This window comes from Melospiza georgiana, unplaced genomic scaffold, assembly GCF_028018845.1.
Source record: "Melospiza georgiana isolate bMelGeo1 unplaced genomic scaffold, bMelGeo1.pri scaffold_29, whole genome shotgun sequence".
In the NCBI taxonomy this organism is placed as follows: Eukaryota; Metazoa; Chordata; class Aves; order Passeriformes; family Passerellidae; genus Melospiza; species Melospiza georgiana.
The window spans coordinates 6,271,817-6,290,763 of record NW_026652215.1 but is presented as its reverse complement, the minus strand read 5'-3'; the positions used below and the strand labels follow the sequence as shown (position 1 = coordinate 6,290,763).

The 18,947-nt window shown below is 53.7% G+C and overlaps 2 protein-coding genes across 2 annotated transcripts; one reads left to right on the top strand and one right to left on the bottom strand.

The window, feature by feature from the left end:
• Positions 1-1,584: 1,584 nt before the first annotated feature.
• LOC131096405 (olfactory receptor 14J1-like) lies at positions 1,585-2,343 on the bottom strand (the record flags this gene model as incomplete). Its single annotated transcript, XM_058044744.1, has 2 exons — positions 1,585-1,683; positions 1,882-2,343. Coding segments are annotated over 2 exons (561 nt in total), but the record flags the coding sequence as incomplete, so codon positions are not given.
• A 7,261-nt stretch (positions 2,344-9,604) lies between these two features.
• On the top strand, positions 9,605-14,156 carry LOC131096404 (serine/threonine-protein kinase pim-1-like). Its single transcript, XM_058044743.1, has 6 exons — positions 9,605-9,631; positions 11,613-12,264; positions 12,360-12,429; positions 12,617-12,969; positions 13,615-13,794; positions 14,050-14,156. The coding sequence occupies exons 1-6, from the start codon at positions 9,605-9,607 to the stop codon at positions 14,154-14,156; spliced, it is 1,389 nt and encodes a 462-aa protein (XP_057900726.1).
• The last annotated feature ends 4,791 nt before the right edge of the window (positions 14,157-18,947 follow it).

The window sequence follows — 18,947 nt, the reverse complement described above, 5'->3', positions numbered from 1 at the left end:
GCCCTGTGATGGCCCAGCCATGGTGGCCCAGCCCCTGTGCAGGCCCAGCCCAGGCCAGGAGCATTGCCGCTGGGAACAGCCCCTGTGCTGTGGTGCCCACAGCAGCCTTGGGGCTCTGTGCCCCATGGCCTCCCTTCTGGGCAGCCTCTGCCAGCTCCTGCAGAGCCCCTGGCTCCTCTGGGGCTGCGCAGACAGCCCTGCCCCGGGCTCTGCGGGCCTCTGGGCCAGCAGAGAGGCAGCCAGGGCTGGCCATGGCCAGGAACAGGCCCTGAGCCCTGCAGGAGGATGGAGCTGGGCCACAGCCAAACTCAGCCCAGGCCAAAGCTGGGCTCAGCAGTCAGGGCTGCCAAGGGCCGGGCACAGAGGCTGGCGCTGACAAATGTCCTGGGCCCCGTCCCTGCTCTGTCCATGCCACCCAGGGCACAGAGCAGCCTCCTCTCTGGGCCACTTGCCTGTTTGCAATGCCTTGCACAGGTGCTGGCCCTGCCCCACAAAGCCTGGCCTGAGTCCTGCCCCTGCACGCTCAGCCAGGCTGAGATGGACACTGATGGTTTCTGGGCCAGGCTCTCTGAGCCCAGCCCAGCTCCCTGCAAGCTCTGCCAGCTGCCCTGAGCTCTGGGCAGCACCAAGGGCCTCTCCCCAGCCCAGCCCAGATTGCTCTGGCCCCACAGCTCTGCTCAGGCCAGGCTGCTCTGGGCACTGCCCCACGGCCTCAGCCCCTGGCAAGGGCACAGCAGCAGCTGCAGCTGCCACAGGACTCAGCCCCAGCCATGGGGGAAGGTGCTTGGCCAAGGCCAAAGGAGGCTCCCTGGCTGCCCTGCTCCCCTCGGGCTGAGGCGCTGAGAGCTCTGCAGCTCCTGCTGCCATCCCATCTGCCCAGGGCAGCACAAGAGCCCCGGCCTTGGAGCCCTCAGGAGCTGCTCCTGCTCCAGGCCCAGGGCCCATGCCAAAGCTGGGGCAGCCATAAAGCTGTGCCCATTTCTGTTCATTCCTGCTGTGATAAGAATAGTATAAATTTTTTTACAAAGTGGTTGCATATTCATTTATTTCACCTAAACACAATGTGAGACTCCCTTCTTACACAATTTCTCTGGGTCACAGAAGTAGGAGGGATAATGAAATTGAAGAGGGTGGATAAGAGCATTTCTTTTATTGTATAGAATCAGAAGCAGAAAAAAAATTAAAATATACTTAAGGGCAGACTTGGCCTCTCATGATATGCACTGAGAGTTGCTGACAGAAGAAAGCAGGCCTTCTGTGGCTTGTTCTGATGGTTTGCCTCTGCTGGAGTCCATGTGCCTACCAAGCCGCTGTAGCACTCCCCTCCTTGGCTGCACAGGGGAGAGAAAATGTTATGGGAGACAAATTGTGGACTGAGATAAGGCAGTTTTCTATAGCAAAAGGGGAAGTTTTTACAGGCACCAGCAATGAGGAAAAATCCCAATAATTTTAATCTCTTCTTCTGTCAGCAAGTGATGTTCAGCCACTTCCTAGGAAGCAGAACTTCAGCAGTTGGAGTGGTTTATCAAGGAGACAAACACTGTAAATAGGAAATGCCCCCTATTCTTCCTCCTTCCTTAGCTTTTATACCAGAACTGGGGCCATACAGTCTGGAATATCTCTTTGGTTAAATTGGGTCTCTGGCCTGCTGTCCCTTCCCAGGATCTGACCCACTTGCAGCCCCTTAACAGAGGGACAATGCTGAGAGACAGCAGGAGCCAAAGCAGGGGTGTGTTTCCAGCTCCTTTGTGGCTCCCAATGCAAAGCACTGTGAGGGTGCTTACGGGACAATGAAAAGGCTGAAAAGCATCCAGTCACAGCTTTCCTGAGAGATTCCTTGAGCTGCTGGTTCCTCAGGCTGTAGATGAGGGGGTTCAGGGCTGGAGGCACCACCGAGTACAGAACGGACACTGCCAGATCCAGGGATGGGGAGGAGATGGAGGGGGGCTTCAGGTGAGCAAATGTGTCAGTGCTGAGGAACAGGGAGACCACGGCCAGGTGAGGGAGGCAGGTGGAAAAGGCTTTGTGCCGTCCCTGCTCAGAGGGGATCCTCAGCACAGCCCTGAAGATCTGCACATAGGAGAAAACCATGAACACAAAACAACCAAAACCTAAACAGAAAGTGACCACAAGAAGCCCAACTTCCCTTAAGCTGGAGTGTGAGCAGGAGAGCTTGATGATCTGTGGGATTTCACAGAAGAACTGGCCCAGGGAATTGCCATGGCACAGGGGCAGGGAAAATGTATTGGCTGTGTGCAGCACAGCATTGAGAAAGGCACTGGCCCAGGCAGCTGCTGCCATGTGGGCACAAGCTTTGCTGCCCAGGAGGGTCCCGTAGTGCAGGGGTTTGCAGATGGACACGTAGCGGTCGTAGCACATGATGGTGAGAAATGCAAATTCTGATGCAATGAAAAAGGCAAAGAAAAATACCTGAGCAGCACATCCTGAGTATGAGATGTCCCTGGTGTCCCAGAGGGAATTGTGAATGGCTTTGGGGACAGTGGTGCAGATGGAGCCCACGTCAGTGAGGGCCAGGTTGAGCAGGAAGAAGAACATGGGCGTGTGCAGGTGGTGGCTACAGGCTACAGCGCTGATGATGAGGCTGTTGCCCAGGAGGGCAGCCAGGGAGATGCCCAGCAAGAGGCAGAAGGGCAGGAGCTGCAGCTGCCGCGTGTCTGCCAATGCCAGCAGGAGGAAGTGCCTGATGGAGCTGCTGTTGGACATTTCTTCACTCTGGGCATGGTGGACTCTTGAAACAAGACATTGACAAACTGTGACCAATTGCTTTGAGTCAATTCTATGTATTTTTATTTGGAATCTCTCCAAAATCACTTCTCTTCCTCTGAGGGAATTTTGCTAAATTTTCTTTTATTTTTAATTTGTGCTGCTGAGTTCCTGCCTCATCTTTACCACTGCTCTCAAACTGAACTCCTGGGAGATCCAAGGAAAACAGGGCTCCCTGTGCCCCAATGCAGTCAGTGCTCGTCCCCACACAGGAGTCCTTTGAATATTACAACTCGTTGTTTCAGGGTGCCTGCACTTAAAAATGTATTGAAAAATAACTTGGACTTTTTGAACATTACAATTTAGAAATAAATTTTTCCAACCCCTTCTCTCTTTCCCTATGCAGCTGGACAGGGAGGGATACCAAAGGTTGGCGTGGCTCTCTGCTGCCTGGAGTTGTGCCTACTGGGAGCTGTTTCTCTCTATCCCAGCCCTGTCCCTGCCAGTGCTGCCAGAGCCCAGCCCAGCCCTGGGGGCTCAGCTCTGCCCTGCAGACCCCTCCCAGCACAGGGCACTGCCCGGGGCATCTCCCTGGCAGCAGGGCCTTAAGGGCAGGCCAGACAAAAAGAGATGCTGCAAGCCAAGGTGCTGCTGCTGCTGTCTGTAGGGAGAGGAGGCTGAGGAGGCACTTTCTGAGGGAGATGTGAGGCCCATCTGCTGATACCCAGGGTGACAGTGCAGGAGTGTCAGTGACACAGCCAAAGATGACAGCCCCTTTCCCTTCCCTTTAGGAGAATGCTGAGAGCAACCCTGGCCATACAGCACCATCTCCAGAGCAGGAGGAATCTGCCCTGATGGGGGTGGCTCCTTCCACCTCCAACTTCTCCCCTGCAGCGTCCATGGGGAGCTGCCAGGCAGGCTGAGAGCTGCCCCTGGCAGGTGGCACATGCCCTGGGCTGGCCAAGAGCCCTGAGGGCTGCAGGAGCTGCTCTGCAGGACAGCCCTGGGCAGCCCTGGCTGCAGCCCCAGCTTCAGCCCCTGCAGCCATCCCTGGCAGCAGGAGCCATCCTGCCCTGTCCCTCTGACCGTGCCCAGGGCAGCCCCGCTCTGCAGCACATCCTCCTCCTCCTCTTCCTGTGCCACAGAGAAATGGGGAGAGTCCTCCTGACACATTCCCCAGGCTGTGGGGTGTGCTGGCTTCAGGAGATCCCTCCAGGAGCACAAGAGACATTGCCCTGCACCCACACACTCACCATACAGAGGGCTGTGAAGATCTTTCCCCAAGTGAAGTCTCAGCTCAATGTCTTCCCAATCCTGATTGCCTTCAGTCTGTCTCTGCCTGGCTCCTGTCCCCTCAGTGCCTGCAGGCAGAGCCCTCAGCCCGGCTGGGCTGGGAGAGGACATGGCCCTGGGAAGAGCTGTTCCTTTAAAGCTCAGCAGCACAGACACAGCACAAGGACTTTAATGAGCCTCTCAGGGATTTGGTGTTGTTTACATCCGACTCAGTCCCTGAGAGAGTGTTCAAAAAACTTCTCGTGAACTCAAATCTAAATTGAAACTCTGAAGTTTCTTGAAGTTTTAATGGGTCCCACTGAGGGGCACAACTCAGAAAGTGTCCCCAGGTTGCAGTTAGAGCAGAACACTGGAGGCAGTGATGACAGCTGGGGACAAGCAAGGCAAAGGTGTCTGTGGTGCTGAGCAAACCTGGATGTGTTTGAGGAATGCAAAGGGCCAAGGCCTGAGCCCCAGCCCCTGGCCAGGCAGATCCTGTCCCTCCCTCCTTGCTCAGGGCTCTTCCCGGGATGGGCACTGGCATGTGGGCATGTGTAATGGCAAGGGCAGGAGCGTGGGGCAGCCCCTGCCAGGCTGCTGAGCAGGGACAAGGAGACAATGAGGCCCCAGGCCTGCAAGGGTCACTTGTCTCCTGCTCCTGCCTCAGGCCCAGGCCCAGCAGCCATGGCTAAAGTGCTGCCCAGGTTGGCTCTGGCAGGGCGGTCTTGCAGCTGCTGCACATGCCTGTGCCCTGTGCAGCCCAGGCTGTGCTACGGTGTCCCTGCCCCGCGCCTCTGTCCCTGCAGGCTCTGGGAATAGGTCCCCCTGTGCCTTTTGAACACATACCTTGGCATATTGGAATGTTGTCCACATGGATGGCTACAGAGCACCAAAACATAAATTCTCATCTCTTTTTTCTGAAAATATAGGATCATAAGTCTGTATACTATCCTTAGGTGGTTTTCATTATAATGAAACTGACCTTTCTGAATAGAAGAGTGTCCTTCTTTTTGTGTAATATCTAATACAAAGGTAAAAATAATTAGGAATCATTTTAGGCATTGGCATTCATGACCATAGCGCTCCAGGAAGGGGCCAAGTTAGAATCCATGTGTTTTTCAATACAACTATTGTTCTGGAAGCTTGAAACATAACTGAAGAGGACAACTGGGAAGTGACTTTTTCCTGCAGCCTTATGGTTCTTCTTTTTTAGAAATTCATGTGTGAAATTATAACTAACCTGATGTCATTTGTATTTTTAGAGGAAAAAAGGGGTCATTTAGGGTAACTAAGGTCTATCCATAAGACATTCTATAAATCTTTAGATTATTGAGCCCCAAAGGATAAGTTATCATGGTATACCTTGATAAAGGTATCAACTTTATCAACACCATATGGATCACCCCTTTTCTGGCCTTTGGACACTATCCTTTTCAGCTACCTCATACAGAGATATTCATACACACAGACAAGTGTGCAAAAAGGTTTCTCATCTGACTCCACCAGATCCCACTGGCTCTGCAGAGCAGTCGGAAAATACACATAGAGTCTAATGAGGAAACAGGGTACTGTGGAACAGTGCAGGCACCAGGTGCAAGGCAGGGCCTTACAAGCACACTGATCAGCATTTGTCAACATCAGTCAGCAGGACTGACACCACTTATTGTATTATTCCTCCATTTTCCTATGTATATTTCTCTCCAAACCACCTTGATTCGTCCCTTTTCCTTCTTTGGTTTTTCCCCTATCATTCCATATTAAGTCTAGTGAAATTCAAAAATGCTGCTTCCTTGCACCCCAGTATTAACCCTGTACCACTAGGCAGTAATACCAGCCATTCTGCAAAGCCTTTTGGAGAGCCACTCTGCTGACTCATGGTGATAAGTTTTCTTCCCAGATCATGAGGCTGAGACTCTCCTGGAACAGCTGAGAATGTTTTTATTTATTTATTTGTAAATGTATTTTGAAATTTAATGTATTTTATTTATTTATTTAACATCTTTTATCGTGGTCCACGTGCTCCATATGGTATACCATGTTCCCTGCTACAGAAGACTTCAGTATCACTGCTCTTACTTTCAAAATGAAAACAATACTGAATAAACTTCTGTCCTTCAGTGGAACCAAACTACTGACAGAGTCTGATGTGAATCTCTCCTATTCACCTTGTTACAGTGATTGACAGGGGTGTTAGCCAACTAAATATCTCCTAAGGCTACAGCCATCATTTGGCAATGTGGAATAGGTCTTGGACCACATAAGCCATGTTGTAAAACTCATCCCCCGGCTGCCTCACCTTGCTGGCCTTTTCCTTTGCTGACAGCTCTGCCTCCTGCCTGCCTCTGCCTGCCCACACAAAGCCTTGGGCTGACCCAGACTCCTTCTGGTTTTGGACCAGAGCTCTGCCCTGGAGGGAAATTTCATTCTCCTGCTGTCCAGTCTGGACCTCTCCAGCTGCCATTTTTATTAATTTTTTTTTCCTGCCTTTTTCTTTTATGTCAAAAGGATCCACTGTCATGGAAACCACCCTTCAATCCCTCTCAGTGCTCTCCTCTGCTGTCCTCAGTCTCCACTCCACGGAGCACAGAGCTTCTCTGTCCCTGTATAGTGCTCATGTGCCTGAGGCCATGGGTGTCTGGACAGGAAGGACGGTTCTTTTCTACAGGAAGGAAACCACAGAGCCCCAGGGCTTTGAAGGTAGATCAGAGGCACTCACCAGAGGCCAAGGCCAGCCAGACCTGTCTGTCCTTGCAGCTTTTGTCTGAAAGCAATCCTTGGATATTTGGGGAGTTTTGGAAGTGGAATTACATTTCAGCCATGGGTACCTGGACCAGAATGACAGTTCTTCTCCACAGGAAGGAAAGACCAGAGCCCCAGTGTTTCAAAGGCTGATTAGAGGCAGCTCCAAGGAGGCCAAGGCCAGCCAGACCAGTTTGTCTTGGCAGCTTTTGTCTGGGAGCAATCCTTTTTTAAATGGAATTTTGGAGGCCAAATCCCAGTTTTGTCCATGGTCATCTGGACAAGGACAGTTCTTTTCCATAGGAAGGAAAGTACAGAGCCCAGGTGTCTCACAGGCAGATGAGAGCTGGCCCTCACGAAGCCAAGGGAACTTGGACAGTCCTGGGAGCTATCCTTGGATATAAGGAATTTTAGAGGCAGATTCCCAATTTTGGCTATGGACACCTGCACTTGAAAGATGATTTTTCCATGGAAAGAAAAGCACACCCCCCAGTGTTTGAAGGCAGATGAGAGGTGGCCCCCAAGATGACAAGGCCGCCCAGAACTATCTGTTCTGGCAGGTTTCATACAGGAATCATCCTTCGATATAACTGAATTTGGACATAGCATCCCAATTTCTGCCATGAACCCCTGGAGGAAAAGGAGAGTTCTTTCCCACAGGAAGAAAAGCACAGAACTCCAGGGCTTCAGGGGCAGCAGAGAAGCAGCCCTCAATATGCCAAGGTAAGCTGGACCAGTCAAGCCAAGTCAAACAGAACTTTTCCATGTTCTTGGATCCTTGGGGCCTTGCAGCATTACAACTGCCCCTTGGTTCCATGAGGCCTCGTAGTATCACAAGAGATCTTCTTTTTCCACAAGGCCCAGCAATACCACAATGGTCTTTTTGGCTCTGCAGTGGCACAATGACCCCTTTCTTCCATGAGGCCTTGCAGTGTCTGACAATGGCCCTTTGGTTCTATTGGGCTCCCCAAGACCACAACGGACCCTTGGTTCCTCAGGGCATGGCTGTAGTACACTGGCCCTTTGCTTCCATGGTTCCCTGCAGTGTCACAAAGAGCTCCTTTGTTCCACAAGCCCTGCAGAGCCCCTTGATTCAACGAGGCCTCAAAGTGCCAGAACTGTCTCCAGGATTCCATGAGGCCCTGCAGTATCACAAGGGCACCTTGGTTCCATGAAGCCCTGAAGTACACAGAATGGCCTCTTGATTACATTGGGCCCCTCGCTGTCATATCAGTTTTTAGTTCCATGCAGCCCTGTAATGTCACAGTGGTCTCCTTGGTTCCAGAGAGTCAGAATGTCCCCCTGGTCTCATGGAGACCCAGTACGATCACCTTGATTCCATGAGGCCCTGCTGTGTTACAATGAGCCCTTGGTTAAACGAGGCCCTGCAGTGTCATAGTAACTCCTTGGTTCCAGTGGGTCCTGAAGTGTCATAATAGTCTCCATGGTTCCATGAGGCCCCAGAATGTCATGATGGACTTTTGGTTCCATGAGCTTTTGTACAGCCAACAACAGCCTCCTTGTCTCCACAGTGTCATAATGTAACCTTTGTCCCGTGATGTGCCTGGCCTCCCACAGCCCCTCAGAGACATCCCCCTCAAGGTCCCCAACAGCCCTTCATGGCCCCTCAGAGAACCTCATGGCCCCTCAAAACTACTCCTGTCCCCTCAGGACCCCTCACAGTTCCATCATGGCCCCTCACAGCCCCTCATGGCCCCTCACAGCCCCTCACAGCCCCTCATGGCCCCTCATAGACCCTCACAGCCCCAGTCCTGGGGCTCCTCCCAAAGGATAAGGGGTCAGGCCCTGCTTGTTCTCCTTTTATTTTGGTCCCTTCACAGCCACGAGTAAAGAAAGGCTGAAATGCAGCCTTTCCCCAGCGTTTCCCTCAGGGTCAATGGCGGGCTGAAGCTCTGTGCTGGCGCTGGCCTGAGCGCCACCATCCCTGCAGCCGCCAGGCCTTTGCTGTCCCCCCGTGTCCGTTCCCTGTCCCCGAGTCCCGCCCGGCTCTGGCAGCAGCAGCAGCGCCGGCCCCTTCCCGCCTGCTCCTGCCTCGGCTCCCAAAGGGCTTTTTCCAGCTCAATTCTGGAGCAGAGCAACCAGCACCCACACACAGCCCTGACTGCTCAGGGCTCGCCTGTTCTGCCCTGAGCCAGCCCTCAGAGGAAGAACGGATCGGGTTCCAGCGCTGTTTTCAGCACTGTTTTACTCACCCTGAGGTGACAGCAGGAGGCTGCTGCTGCCTTTGCCTTGGGAATTGGAGATCATGGCTGCTCTTGCCACTCTTCTGCTTGCCACTTGAAATTTATCTGTAAAACTGCAATTGCCTTTTTTGATCAGCACAACCCAGATTGCTTTTGTTATGGTGAATGTGGGAATCCTTCAAATCAGAAGGTTTTGGGAAAGCTACAAAAGGCAGGCCTCAGAGACAGCAGAACTGTGATTAGAGCTAAGCGGAAGCCATAAGATTTGTCAGCAGAAAATTTATATAAGAAGTAAAAAGTAAGGACAAATAGAACAATGCTTTTTGTATTAAGGCTTGGTAGAATAACATCCTAAGCAACAGAAAAATATATCTATTGAGATATTAGGAAGTTCTAAGCTTGAGCTCTGTGCATTGTGTTTCAAGACTCACAAGCAGGTATTGTATTCAAAATAAGCACTCATTATTTGAACCAAAGGTACATGTGCTTATAGTGGTTGGATAAAATTACCATTAATACGCTTTTGATTTGTGAGATTGGTAAAAAAACTTTCAAAGTTGTTATACTGAGTTCTTCGTCTGCTGCCGAGGACACAAGCTGCTGCCACCTTCCCATTGTCATAATCATGTAATGAGACTGATTCTGGAAAATAAACAGCTCGAGACATGTTCCTCAGCAGTCCCATCCTGTTGGTGATTTGTACATAGCCCGTGGCCGGCAATAGGTGAACTCAGGCTTTTGGTCACAGGCATCAGGATTAGGAGATCTTGAAATGCTCACAAATCCCTGAGCACAGAGTCAAGGAGAATTAAAGCAGGCACACAGGCCACATGTGCAGTGCTCAAACACAGCCCTGTTGCTGCGGCTGAAATAGAATCAACTGACAGAGGACATCACAGAAAATGCCTCTGGAGCATTTAATCAAATGAAAAAATCCACCAGGATAAAGAGAACACAGAACCTCTTGACTCGCCTCCTTGTTTCTCCCAAGCAGCAGCAGCAAATGGAGATGCACAGAGGTATTTCCAGCTGCTGCTGATCCCAGCTGGAGCCCAGCCTGCTGCCCAGGCCCAGCGGGAAGCTGAGCCCAGCCCGGGGAACTCCTGCAGTGTCGGGAGCTCAGCGCACGCGGGGCCAGGCCCAGAGCCCCGGGCACGGCCGCCCATTGAGGGGCAGCGGCGCAGACAGAATGTCCTGCGGCCCAAACGTCCTGCTCCTGCCACACAGCGCCAGCGCTCTCCCCCTCCTCCTCCTTTCCCAGCACGGCACAAATTCCAGCTCGGAGGAGGCTTCCCCAGAGAGGGCTCAGGCTCCTGCTTCAGCCTCAGTGTCCCTGCAGACGAACAGGGCATCTTTCAGGCACTTCCACAAGCTCAGGTCTCTCACTCTATGGGGAATCTGGGATGAAAATGACCTTGTTTGGAAGGACAAAAGCAGAGGGAATTGATTGGAAATTATTAGGAAAAATGATCCTTTGGACAGGCAAAGCTCACTAAGTCATTCCCTGCATTTCTCCTTTTCACATTCTTTCAGTCATCTCCTGAGAGGTCCAACGTGTTCTGGTGCCTTTTATGAACTGACTGTAACTCTAGATTTATATCAATGCATGAGATGCAGAAGCATCTGAGCTAAACACAGAAACAAACTCCCTCTGTCAACCCATTTTCATGTTCTACATCAATTTCCAGATGTCCATGTGGATGTTGGAATTATTATCCCACATCTCTCCATTTCTGGCTGCAGGCTCTGGAGATTCTTTCTCTGCATTCAGTCAGGCTTGCATTCTCCAACAATTCCTGGTAGCCCATCATGTTTTCTTAGGGTCGAATAGAAACAATGAAAACCTCACCAATGGCACAACTGCCCAGCCCACAAGGAACGGAAAGAACAAGTTGTAAAGTTCTTCAAACATTTGTCCTGCTTTGCTGCAAGAGTCATGCTGCACACACGGTGCGGAAAGCCAAGAGAATCTGCAGTTGGTGGCACATCTTGTGACAGAAGCTGCACCTCGTTCTCCAGGAAAGGTTCTTGGAAAGAGCAAACAGGACTGTGGAGAAGATACTGGAAGAACTGCAACAGTTTTTAGGAAATGAAATGAAAAGAGAAAGAAACAAACCAAGTGCTTTTACTCTATTTATTACTCTATTTATTTTTATGCTCCTCTTTGCACTGCTTCTCCATCCCAATAATTCTAAATGGATCTCAGCTCTAAGATCCATGACTTGGCATGTTTTAGACACTGTAAAATACCATGAGCTATACACAGTTTGCCTTCCCGTTGTTTTTTTGGTTTTTCTTTTGGAAAGCAATGCTGTCCAGGTAAATGCAGTGCTTGGGTCAGGTATAAATTCTGCATTCAGGGAATGCGCTCCAATAGTGTTTGACTCTCAGCAGGGACAATGCACAGCATCAACTGAGGGGATTCCTGTGCCACTGCCCAGAGTGCATGCTCTGGGTCTTGGCTGAACTTGGCAAAGTTCCCGTGTTTGGACAGGCTCAGGGGCTGCCCCTGAGGAGCGCAGGGCTCGGCGCGGGAGCGAGTGGGCAACGGACAAACGGACACGGGGACAAAACGACCCCAGAGCTTCAGCTGTGCAGCAGCAAAAGCAGCAAAAACAGCGAAAGAAGCGCCTTTGTCAACTCCCTCTCACTTCTCCTCTCCCTCTCCCGCAGTCCCGCACCCTCTCCCGCTCTCCCTTTCCCAGTGTCCCCTCCTCTCCCAGTCTCTCTGTCTCTCCCCATGCCCAGCCGGGCCATGCCCCTGGCCCGTCCCCCACCCCGGGCGGGGCTGCCCCGTGCGGGGCTGCCCCGTGCCCGGCCCCGGGTGTCCCTCCGCGGTCTCGCCTCTGGCCGGCTCTGGCCGTGCTGGCGGTGGCGCTGCTGGGCGGGCATCAGTGCATGGGGCAGGGGCGCCATCTCCTCCCTTTGGTTCCCCCTGGCCTAAGCCCGGCCCCGGCCCCGCCCCGGCTCCTCCTGGGGCCGGCAGAGGACACACGCAGCGTGGCCGCTCCTGCCGCCTCTGCTGCGGCTTCCCCGGCCCGAGCTCCGCCGCTCAGCAGCGCGGCCGCCGGCCCCGAGCCTCCCGTGCCGCGTTCCGAAGAGCGAACGCCTGGGCATGGCCGGCCCGGGGCGGATGAGGGGCGCTCGGGGGCCATTGCTGGCCCCGGGCCGAGCGCTGTCAGCCGTGTCCCGTGGGCAGGGAAGGCGCAGCAGGGCCTGAAGGAGCAGGACAGGCTGGGATCGCTGCTGGGGCGCGGCGGCTTCAGCAGCGTCTTTGCGGCCACGTGGCTCTCAGATGGCGGAGGGGCCGGCGGCAGGCACAGGAGTAGGGGACGGACAGGGAGGAGGAGGAGGAGGGCGGAGGATGGGGCTGGGCAGGGTGGGCGGTGAGCTGAGCCCGCTGCTGCCCTTGGCTCGCAGGTGCCATCAAAAGGGTGCCACGGAAGCGCGTCCGGCACTGGGGCGATCTGGTGAGTGAGCGGGGCCAGCGGCAGAAGCCAGGCCGTGCCGGGCGGGGATGAGCCGAGGCCTGGAACGGTGGGAGCCGCCAGGACGCCCCGAGGGAGAGCGGGCGTGGGGCCAGCGCAGGGCGCAGAGCATCCCGGGCTGGCTGAGGGCTCCCCGAGCCCCGGCATGGCATCAGCCCTACTGATGGCATCGTGCTCCTCCCGCACCAGTGCACCCCTGGATGTCGTGCTGCTGGCCAAGGTGTCCACTGGCTTCCCCGGTGTGGTCCAGCTGCTGGAGTGGCTTGAGCTCCCCAACGGCATCGTTATGGTGCTGGAACACCCGGAGCGCTCTCAGGACCTGCAGCGTTTCATTCGGGCACGGGGGTTCCTGCCCGAGGAGGAGGCGCGGGAGCTGTTCCTCCAGGTGCTGGAGGCCGTGCGGCACTGCACCAGCTGCGGGGTCCTGCACAGGGACATCAAGCCAGAGAACATCCTGGTTGACCTGGACACCAGGCAGGCCAAACTGATTGACTTTTGCTGTGGCACCTACCTGCAGGACACAGTCTACACTCACTTTGCAGGTGAGCCTACACAGGGCTGTGCTCTTGGTCCCGGCATGTCATGGCACTGAGCTCTCACAGCCCAAGCTGGGTGTGGCAGCAGGGATTCTCCCTTTTGCTGCCTTTCATGGCACTGAGATTTCAGCTAAATTCCTTTTGAGCAGGGCTGAGTGGGGAGCCAGCTTCCAGCTGTGGTGGCAGCCTTTTCCCACCACTCTGCCCAGAGCTGGGCCTGGGGCTGGGGCAGCCAGCCCAACAAAAACACCCATGGGTGGGGGTAGCAGAGAGGGGGGGACTGGAACCTGTGCCCCAGCCGGTTTGGTGTGCAGGTGAGAAAGGGCTTGGACTGTTCCACTAACCTGGTTTGCTTTGGGTTCATAGTGTTTCTTGGGCAAATGCAGGCAGGGAGGATGAAGGCATGGTTTTCCCCAGCACTGAGTGTGTTCTTCCTTGTCATGGTTGGATCTTACCAGGGCTTTCACTGCCCTCTTCCAGCACCAGTGGCTTCTTTTCCAACCCCAAGCCTGTACACAAGTCCCAGGTGCTGGTGAGAGGGCAGTGGTCACCTTGTGTGCCACTGGGGCAGCCCCCGCACGCCCAGGGATGCTGGGGCCAGACTCTGGGAGCAGCAGCATCCCCATGATGAACTCCATCTGTATTCCATAGGAACATGGTCATACAGCCCCCCGGAATGGACCCACTTTGGCTGGTACTATGGCAAGCCAGCTACCATCTGGTCCCTGGGCATCCTGCTGCACCAGATGGTCTGCGGGGAGCACCCTTTCAGCAGGGGCCAGAACATCAGCTGGGACCATCAGCTCTTGCTGCCACAAGGGCTCTCTCAAGGTGGATCCTCATCTCTGGGCACGGTGGGAATCCCAGTGCTGGGAGACAGCAGCAGGCTCGTGGGCATCCCACTGTGGCAGCTGCTGACAGGTGGCACGTGTCCTGCTCTCCTGCTCTCCTCCAAAACAGGGAATTGATGGGAGAGTTTAGGCCCAGCTCTGAGCACATCCAGCATGGCCTGGGCATAGGAATAATGGGGCAAAGCCAACAGGAGCCTTCTCCAACTGCCCAGTGGTTTCTGGTTTCTCTGCCCAGAGTGCCAAGATCCGATCAGGTGGTGTTTATCCATGCTGGACTTGGAAAAGCCCTCATTAGAAGAGCTGCTCTCTCATCCTTGGATGCAGGATATTCATCTGCCCTAGAAGAAGGAAGAGAGCCACAGGCACACTGTGATGCAGGACCCTGGTAATTTACAGGTGCACACATGCCTTGGCAATGAGAAGCAGAGGAACGCAGACTTTTTTGTGCTGCCTCTGTCACTGCCCAGAGCTCATCAGATGGGAACACGCAGCCCTTGTGCTGGAGCTGAGCTGCTCTGCCCGTCACTTGTGGCCACCATCTGAGCTGCTTTTGCTTGTCCTGGTTCTCTGACAGCTGGGGCCCTGGGCAGAGCCCTGAGAGCCTGGTCTGCCCCCAGGGAAGGAGAAGCAGCCCCTGGAGAAGCTGTGCCGGGTGGGGCTGCTGCTGCCAGGGACAGTGAGGATGACATCAAGGATGGCAACCTCTTCCTGGACCTGGCCACTGGCCAACTGAAGATTATGGACTTGGCTTCTGGCACCTTCTCCAAGCCAGGCTCCACGGGGAATTTGCAGATGAGTCCACACGCAGGGGGATGCTCCCAGATTTGGGCATTGCTCAGCCTGGCTGGGAACCATAGGTTCCCCCTTTGTTGAGGGGGATGCAGCTGATCCTTCAGTCGGCTGCCCAGCTGCTTTTGGCAGGGCTGGGAGGATGGGCTGGGGTGGGTACGAAATGGGAGTGGGCTCCTGGCCCTGCCAACAGCCCCCAGCACCCACTGTGCCCCGGGCTGGGGCTGGGGCTGGGGCAGCCGGCCCAACACAAACAAAGCCCCATGGTGGGAGCAGAGGTGGGGCTCCAGAACCTGTGCACAGCTGCTTTGCTGTGCAGGCAAGGAAGGGCTGGGCTGCTCCACTGCCCTTGTTTGCTTTGGGATCACCGTGATTTTGGGGGGCAGTGCAGGGGGGAAGAAAGAAAGTGTGGGTTTCCCAAAGCCATGGCTGGGTTTTTCCCAACCATGTAGGGGTTGGGCCTTCCTCAAGGCCCTGACAGAGATAAGAGTTTTTACCGTTTTTCTTGTTTTCCCTTTTTGTCTCTAAACTCTTTTCAATAATGTGTTGTTTGTTATTCCAGAGGAAGCATTCGAGGTGGTCCAGTGTGGATGGGGAAGTGCTTGGGAGCAGCTGTGGTGTGGCTGGGCCGTGCCCTTGGAGAAGGCTGAGGCCATGGTTTGGGAGCAGCTTTTCTTCCAGCCGTGGCTGGCATGAGGTGGGTCCCTGTGTGCTTGGCAGGGTGGGATCAGAGCTTTTGGGAGCTGGCAGCAAGCACAGGAGCATCCTGCTCTGGGCAGCTGCTGAGGGCTGGATGTGCCGTGGCTGGCTGCAGGCTGGGCACATGTGCTGCCCTCCTGCTCTGTGCCAAAGGCAGCAGGGATGGGCAGCTCTGGGCACAGCTCTGGGCACAGCCAGCATGGCCTGGGCACCGCAGGCCTTGGCACAAGGGCACAGGAGCCCTCAGCTGATGGGCAGTTTCTGCTTTCTCTCCTTGCAGCCGGGCTCCGCGGGTGCTGAGGCTGCTCTGGGCTCTGCCAGGGCTCTGCTGGGCTCAGCCCTGGGCCCAGCTGGGCTGGCTCTGCCCTCACATTGCTCTGACAGCTCTGCATCAGACGAGCCCATTGCGAGCACAGCGCCTGAGCTTTCTGCTGTAGCATGTGAGTGAGACTCTGCTGCAGGCCCAGAGATTGCAGCTGGGGACACACATCCAATTGGCAAGGACCCAAACTCTCCACAGTCCCAGCTGAACGCCTGGATCTGCACAGGGTGTTTTGTCTGTCCCATTCTTCCTTCTTGATTGTCTGGAATTGTGCAATTGCACTTTGTTCCTGCTCTAGCAGTGCCACAAGTGCACCAAAGCTGGCGAGTGGGCCGTGCTCCTGAGGCAGTGCAGTCTGGAGCTGGTGGATGGAGAATTACCCTTCTGCACTGCCAAACCAGAGCAAAAAGTTGTCAGTGGGACTTTGTGTCTCTAAGAAATCCCTGACAGTTTCAAAGGGAATGTGCAGCTCACTCACAGGGTGAGAACGAACGTCATCTTCTAAAGGATTTGGGCTTTGACAGAGTTTCCATTCCCAGTCCTGCTTGGAGCTGGAAGGGCACAAAGCAATTTCCTCTTGCTTTGACCACAATTTCAAATACCAGTGTTGGGAACAAAGCCCAAAATCTTTTAAGAGGCTGCTGAGGTCAGTAAGATGGATCCATGCCATCAGCACATTTACAATGTAAAGATCTGAGTTCTCTTTTGAAAAAGATCATTTACCTCTTAATGCAAAGAATGTATCTTTGCATTTATGTTTGGTTTTTTCACTAACATTGTGTTATGTTTTTCAACTAACACTTGGATTTTATTCTTATCTTTTACAATTCATCTATTTTTTTCCTTTTTCCTTTTTTTCCCTCTAAATAGAAAACATGTCCTGCAGAAGAAATGTCCTTTGCTCCTGGTTCCCGTGTGGAGCAGCTCCCTTCCTGCTGGCTGAGCTGCTCAGGCACAGCCCGGCAGCTCCTGGCCCTGCAGGGCTGAGGCTTTTCCCCGTTGCTGGGCACAGACTGATGGAGCAGCACTGCTGAACTCGGGCACACAGAGGGACCAGCAGCAGCTGCCTTTGGCCACCTGAGGCTCCAAGGCCCAAACTCTGAGCAGCCAGGGCTGGAAGAGACTGGCAGGATCTGATCCCTGACTCTGGGCCAGGGCTGCACAAATGACCCCACAGCAGCAGCAGCAGCAGCAGCAGCACATAGAGCTGACTTTGAGCACAGCCCCTGCCCCTTTTCCCTCCCGTGTGCAGCAGTGTCACAGCAGCCTGAGGCACCTGGGAGCCCCCAGTGCCAGCAGGGACTGGAGATGGCAGCCCTGGGCTCCTGGAGGCTGTGCAAGGAATGGAGCTGGGCACTCCCTGTCCATGGGGAGCTTCCAGATGGAAAAGGCTGCTGTGCCCAGGCAGCTGCAAGGGCACAGAAAGGAGGCTCTGGAGCACTGGATCTGTGCCAGTGCCACAGTCCTGGGCAGCAGCCAGCGAGCCAGCGAGAGGGCACAGCAAGAGGGACAGAACCAGGCAAGGGCAGAGACTGGAGAGAGCCTGGCCTGGGAGCAGGAACAGCTGCTCCATTCCACTCTTGGAGAAAGCTCTTGGCTGGTTCAAAGTGCTGAAAGGCGTGAAGGGCAGAGAGGAGGCCACAGCAAACAATGCTCCTGTTTGCACAGCCTCCCCTCTCCGTGTCCCAGAAGGAATTGCATGGACTGTGTTCTTCTCTCCGAGCCGTCTCATTCAGCATGAGCAGCTCAGCACCAGGAGCTGAAGGAGCTGAAGCCTCAGGCCACAGGAGCTGGGCAAGAGGGAACTTTTGGAGCAAAGGAATGCTGCTAAAATAGCCCCAGCTGAATGCAGTGGATATAATCATGGAATCACGGAATCCTCTCTGTTGGAAAAGCCCTCTGAGCTCACCCAGTGCAGCCGCTCACCCAGCAGTGCCAAGCCCAGCAGTAAACCGCGTCCCTGAAGTGCCAAGGCCTGGACACCAGCCCTGAGTGAGGCCTGGACAGCAGGCCCTGAGCCAAAGGTGGCCTCTGGATGAACCTTCCAAGCAAAGGTTATTTTTGTATCTGCTCCCTAATGAAATGTGCATGGTTTTTAGCACTGAGATAGATGTAGCCACTCATTAGTGAAACATGTATTGACCTTTGTGTATTTAGAAGCCAGACAAGGCCATGAAATCTGACATCTGGCCTTGTTTGGGGCTGAAGGATCAAAGTCAGCTCCCTTGGTTCCTCCTTGAGCCCTGGCCAGGCTTTGGGAGGGACCCAAGAGGAGGGTGAAAGCAGATGTTGCCACCCTAGCAGTGCGGTCAGTTTGTTCATTCAGCACTGTCAGAGCTGGGCCCTCTCCCAGCGGGGTTGGAGCCTCACCTGTGGCTGGAGGCACCTGCAGGAATTCCCAGTGCCCAGGAGTGGCTCTGCAGCCCTTGGCTGTGACAGCTTCCCCAGCTGCTGTGTGGGTCTGGGCGATGGTAAAGGCTGAGGGTAAATGCTGCTGGATCTTTCTTAATCACTGCAGGCAATCTTTGGTGGGGATGGTTGGGTGCATTGCTGAGCTGCTCCTTTTGTGATTTTTTGCTGCTCTGAACTGCAGGAAATGACACTGATTCCTTCAGTTGGAGTCTGTGTCTTTGGTGCTGACCCTGCCCACTGGTAAAACAAAACTGGCACAGTCTGGCCAGATCCCAACAAATTGTCACTTGTTCAGTGTCAGTGTGAGGAATCAGTGCCATCAGAAATTCCCAGCTGGGAAGCCCTTCCCTGGAGTTCCCTGGCTCTGGAGTGGGCTGAGGTTGGATCCCTGTGTGAGCAGTGGGGCAGTCGGGTAAAAGAAGCTGCACCCCTGGATGGCTTCAAATGCATCCAAAAATTGCAAATGGAAAAGGAAAAGACCTTGTGGGTTTGGGCAGACAAAGATGAATTTGTTGAGAGTACATTGGGAACAGCACCTTCAGAAGAAACAATTATGATTGGAATGCTTCCACATGGAGCAAGAGAACAAGGTTTTAATCCTGAGCTCAAATGCATTTGTGCAAGTGAAATATCTATATACATAACAATTATATATGTATTTATAGTATAATAAGACCTCAATATATCTATTTATATATATTTATTTATGTCTGTATCTATCTATATTTCTATATCACTATCTATGTATAAAATTATATAATAATGTGAAATAGTGCTGACAATACTAATTTGGTAGCTTTGCCTGCTCAGGGATGTAACACTAAATACCCTACAGAACAGGATTGGCCAGGACCCTAATATCAGTGGTCAACTTTTTGAGATTGTATACAATGAAAAAGGGAGAAAGGGAG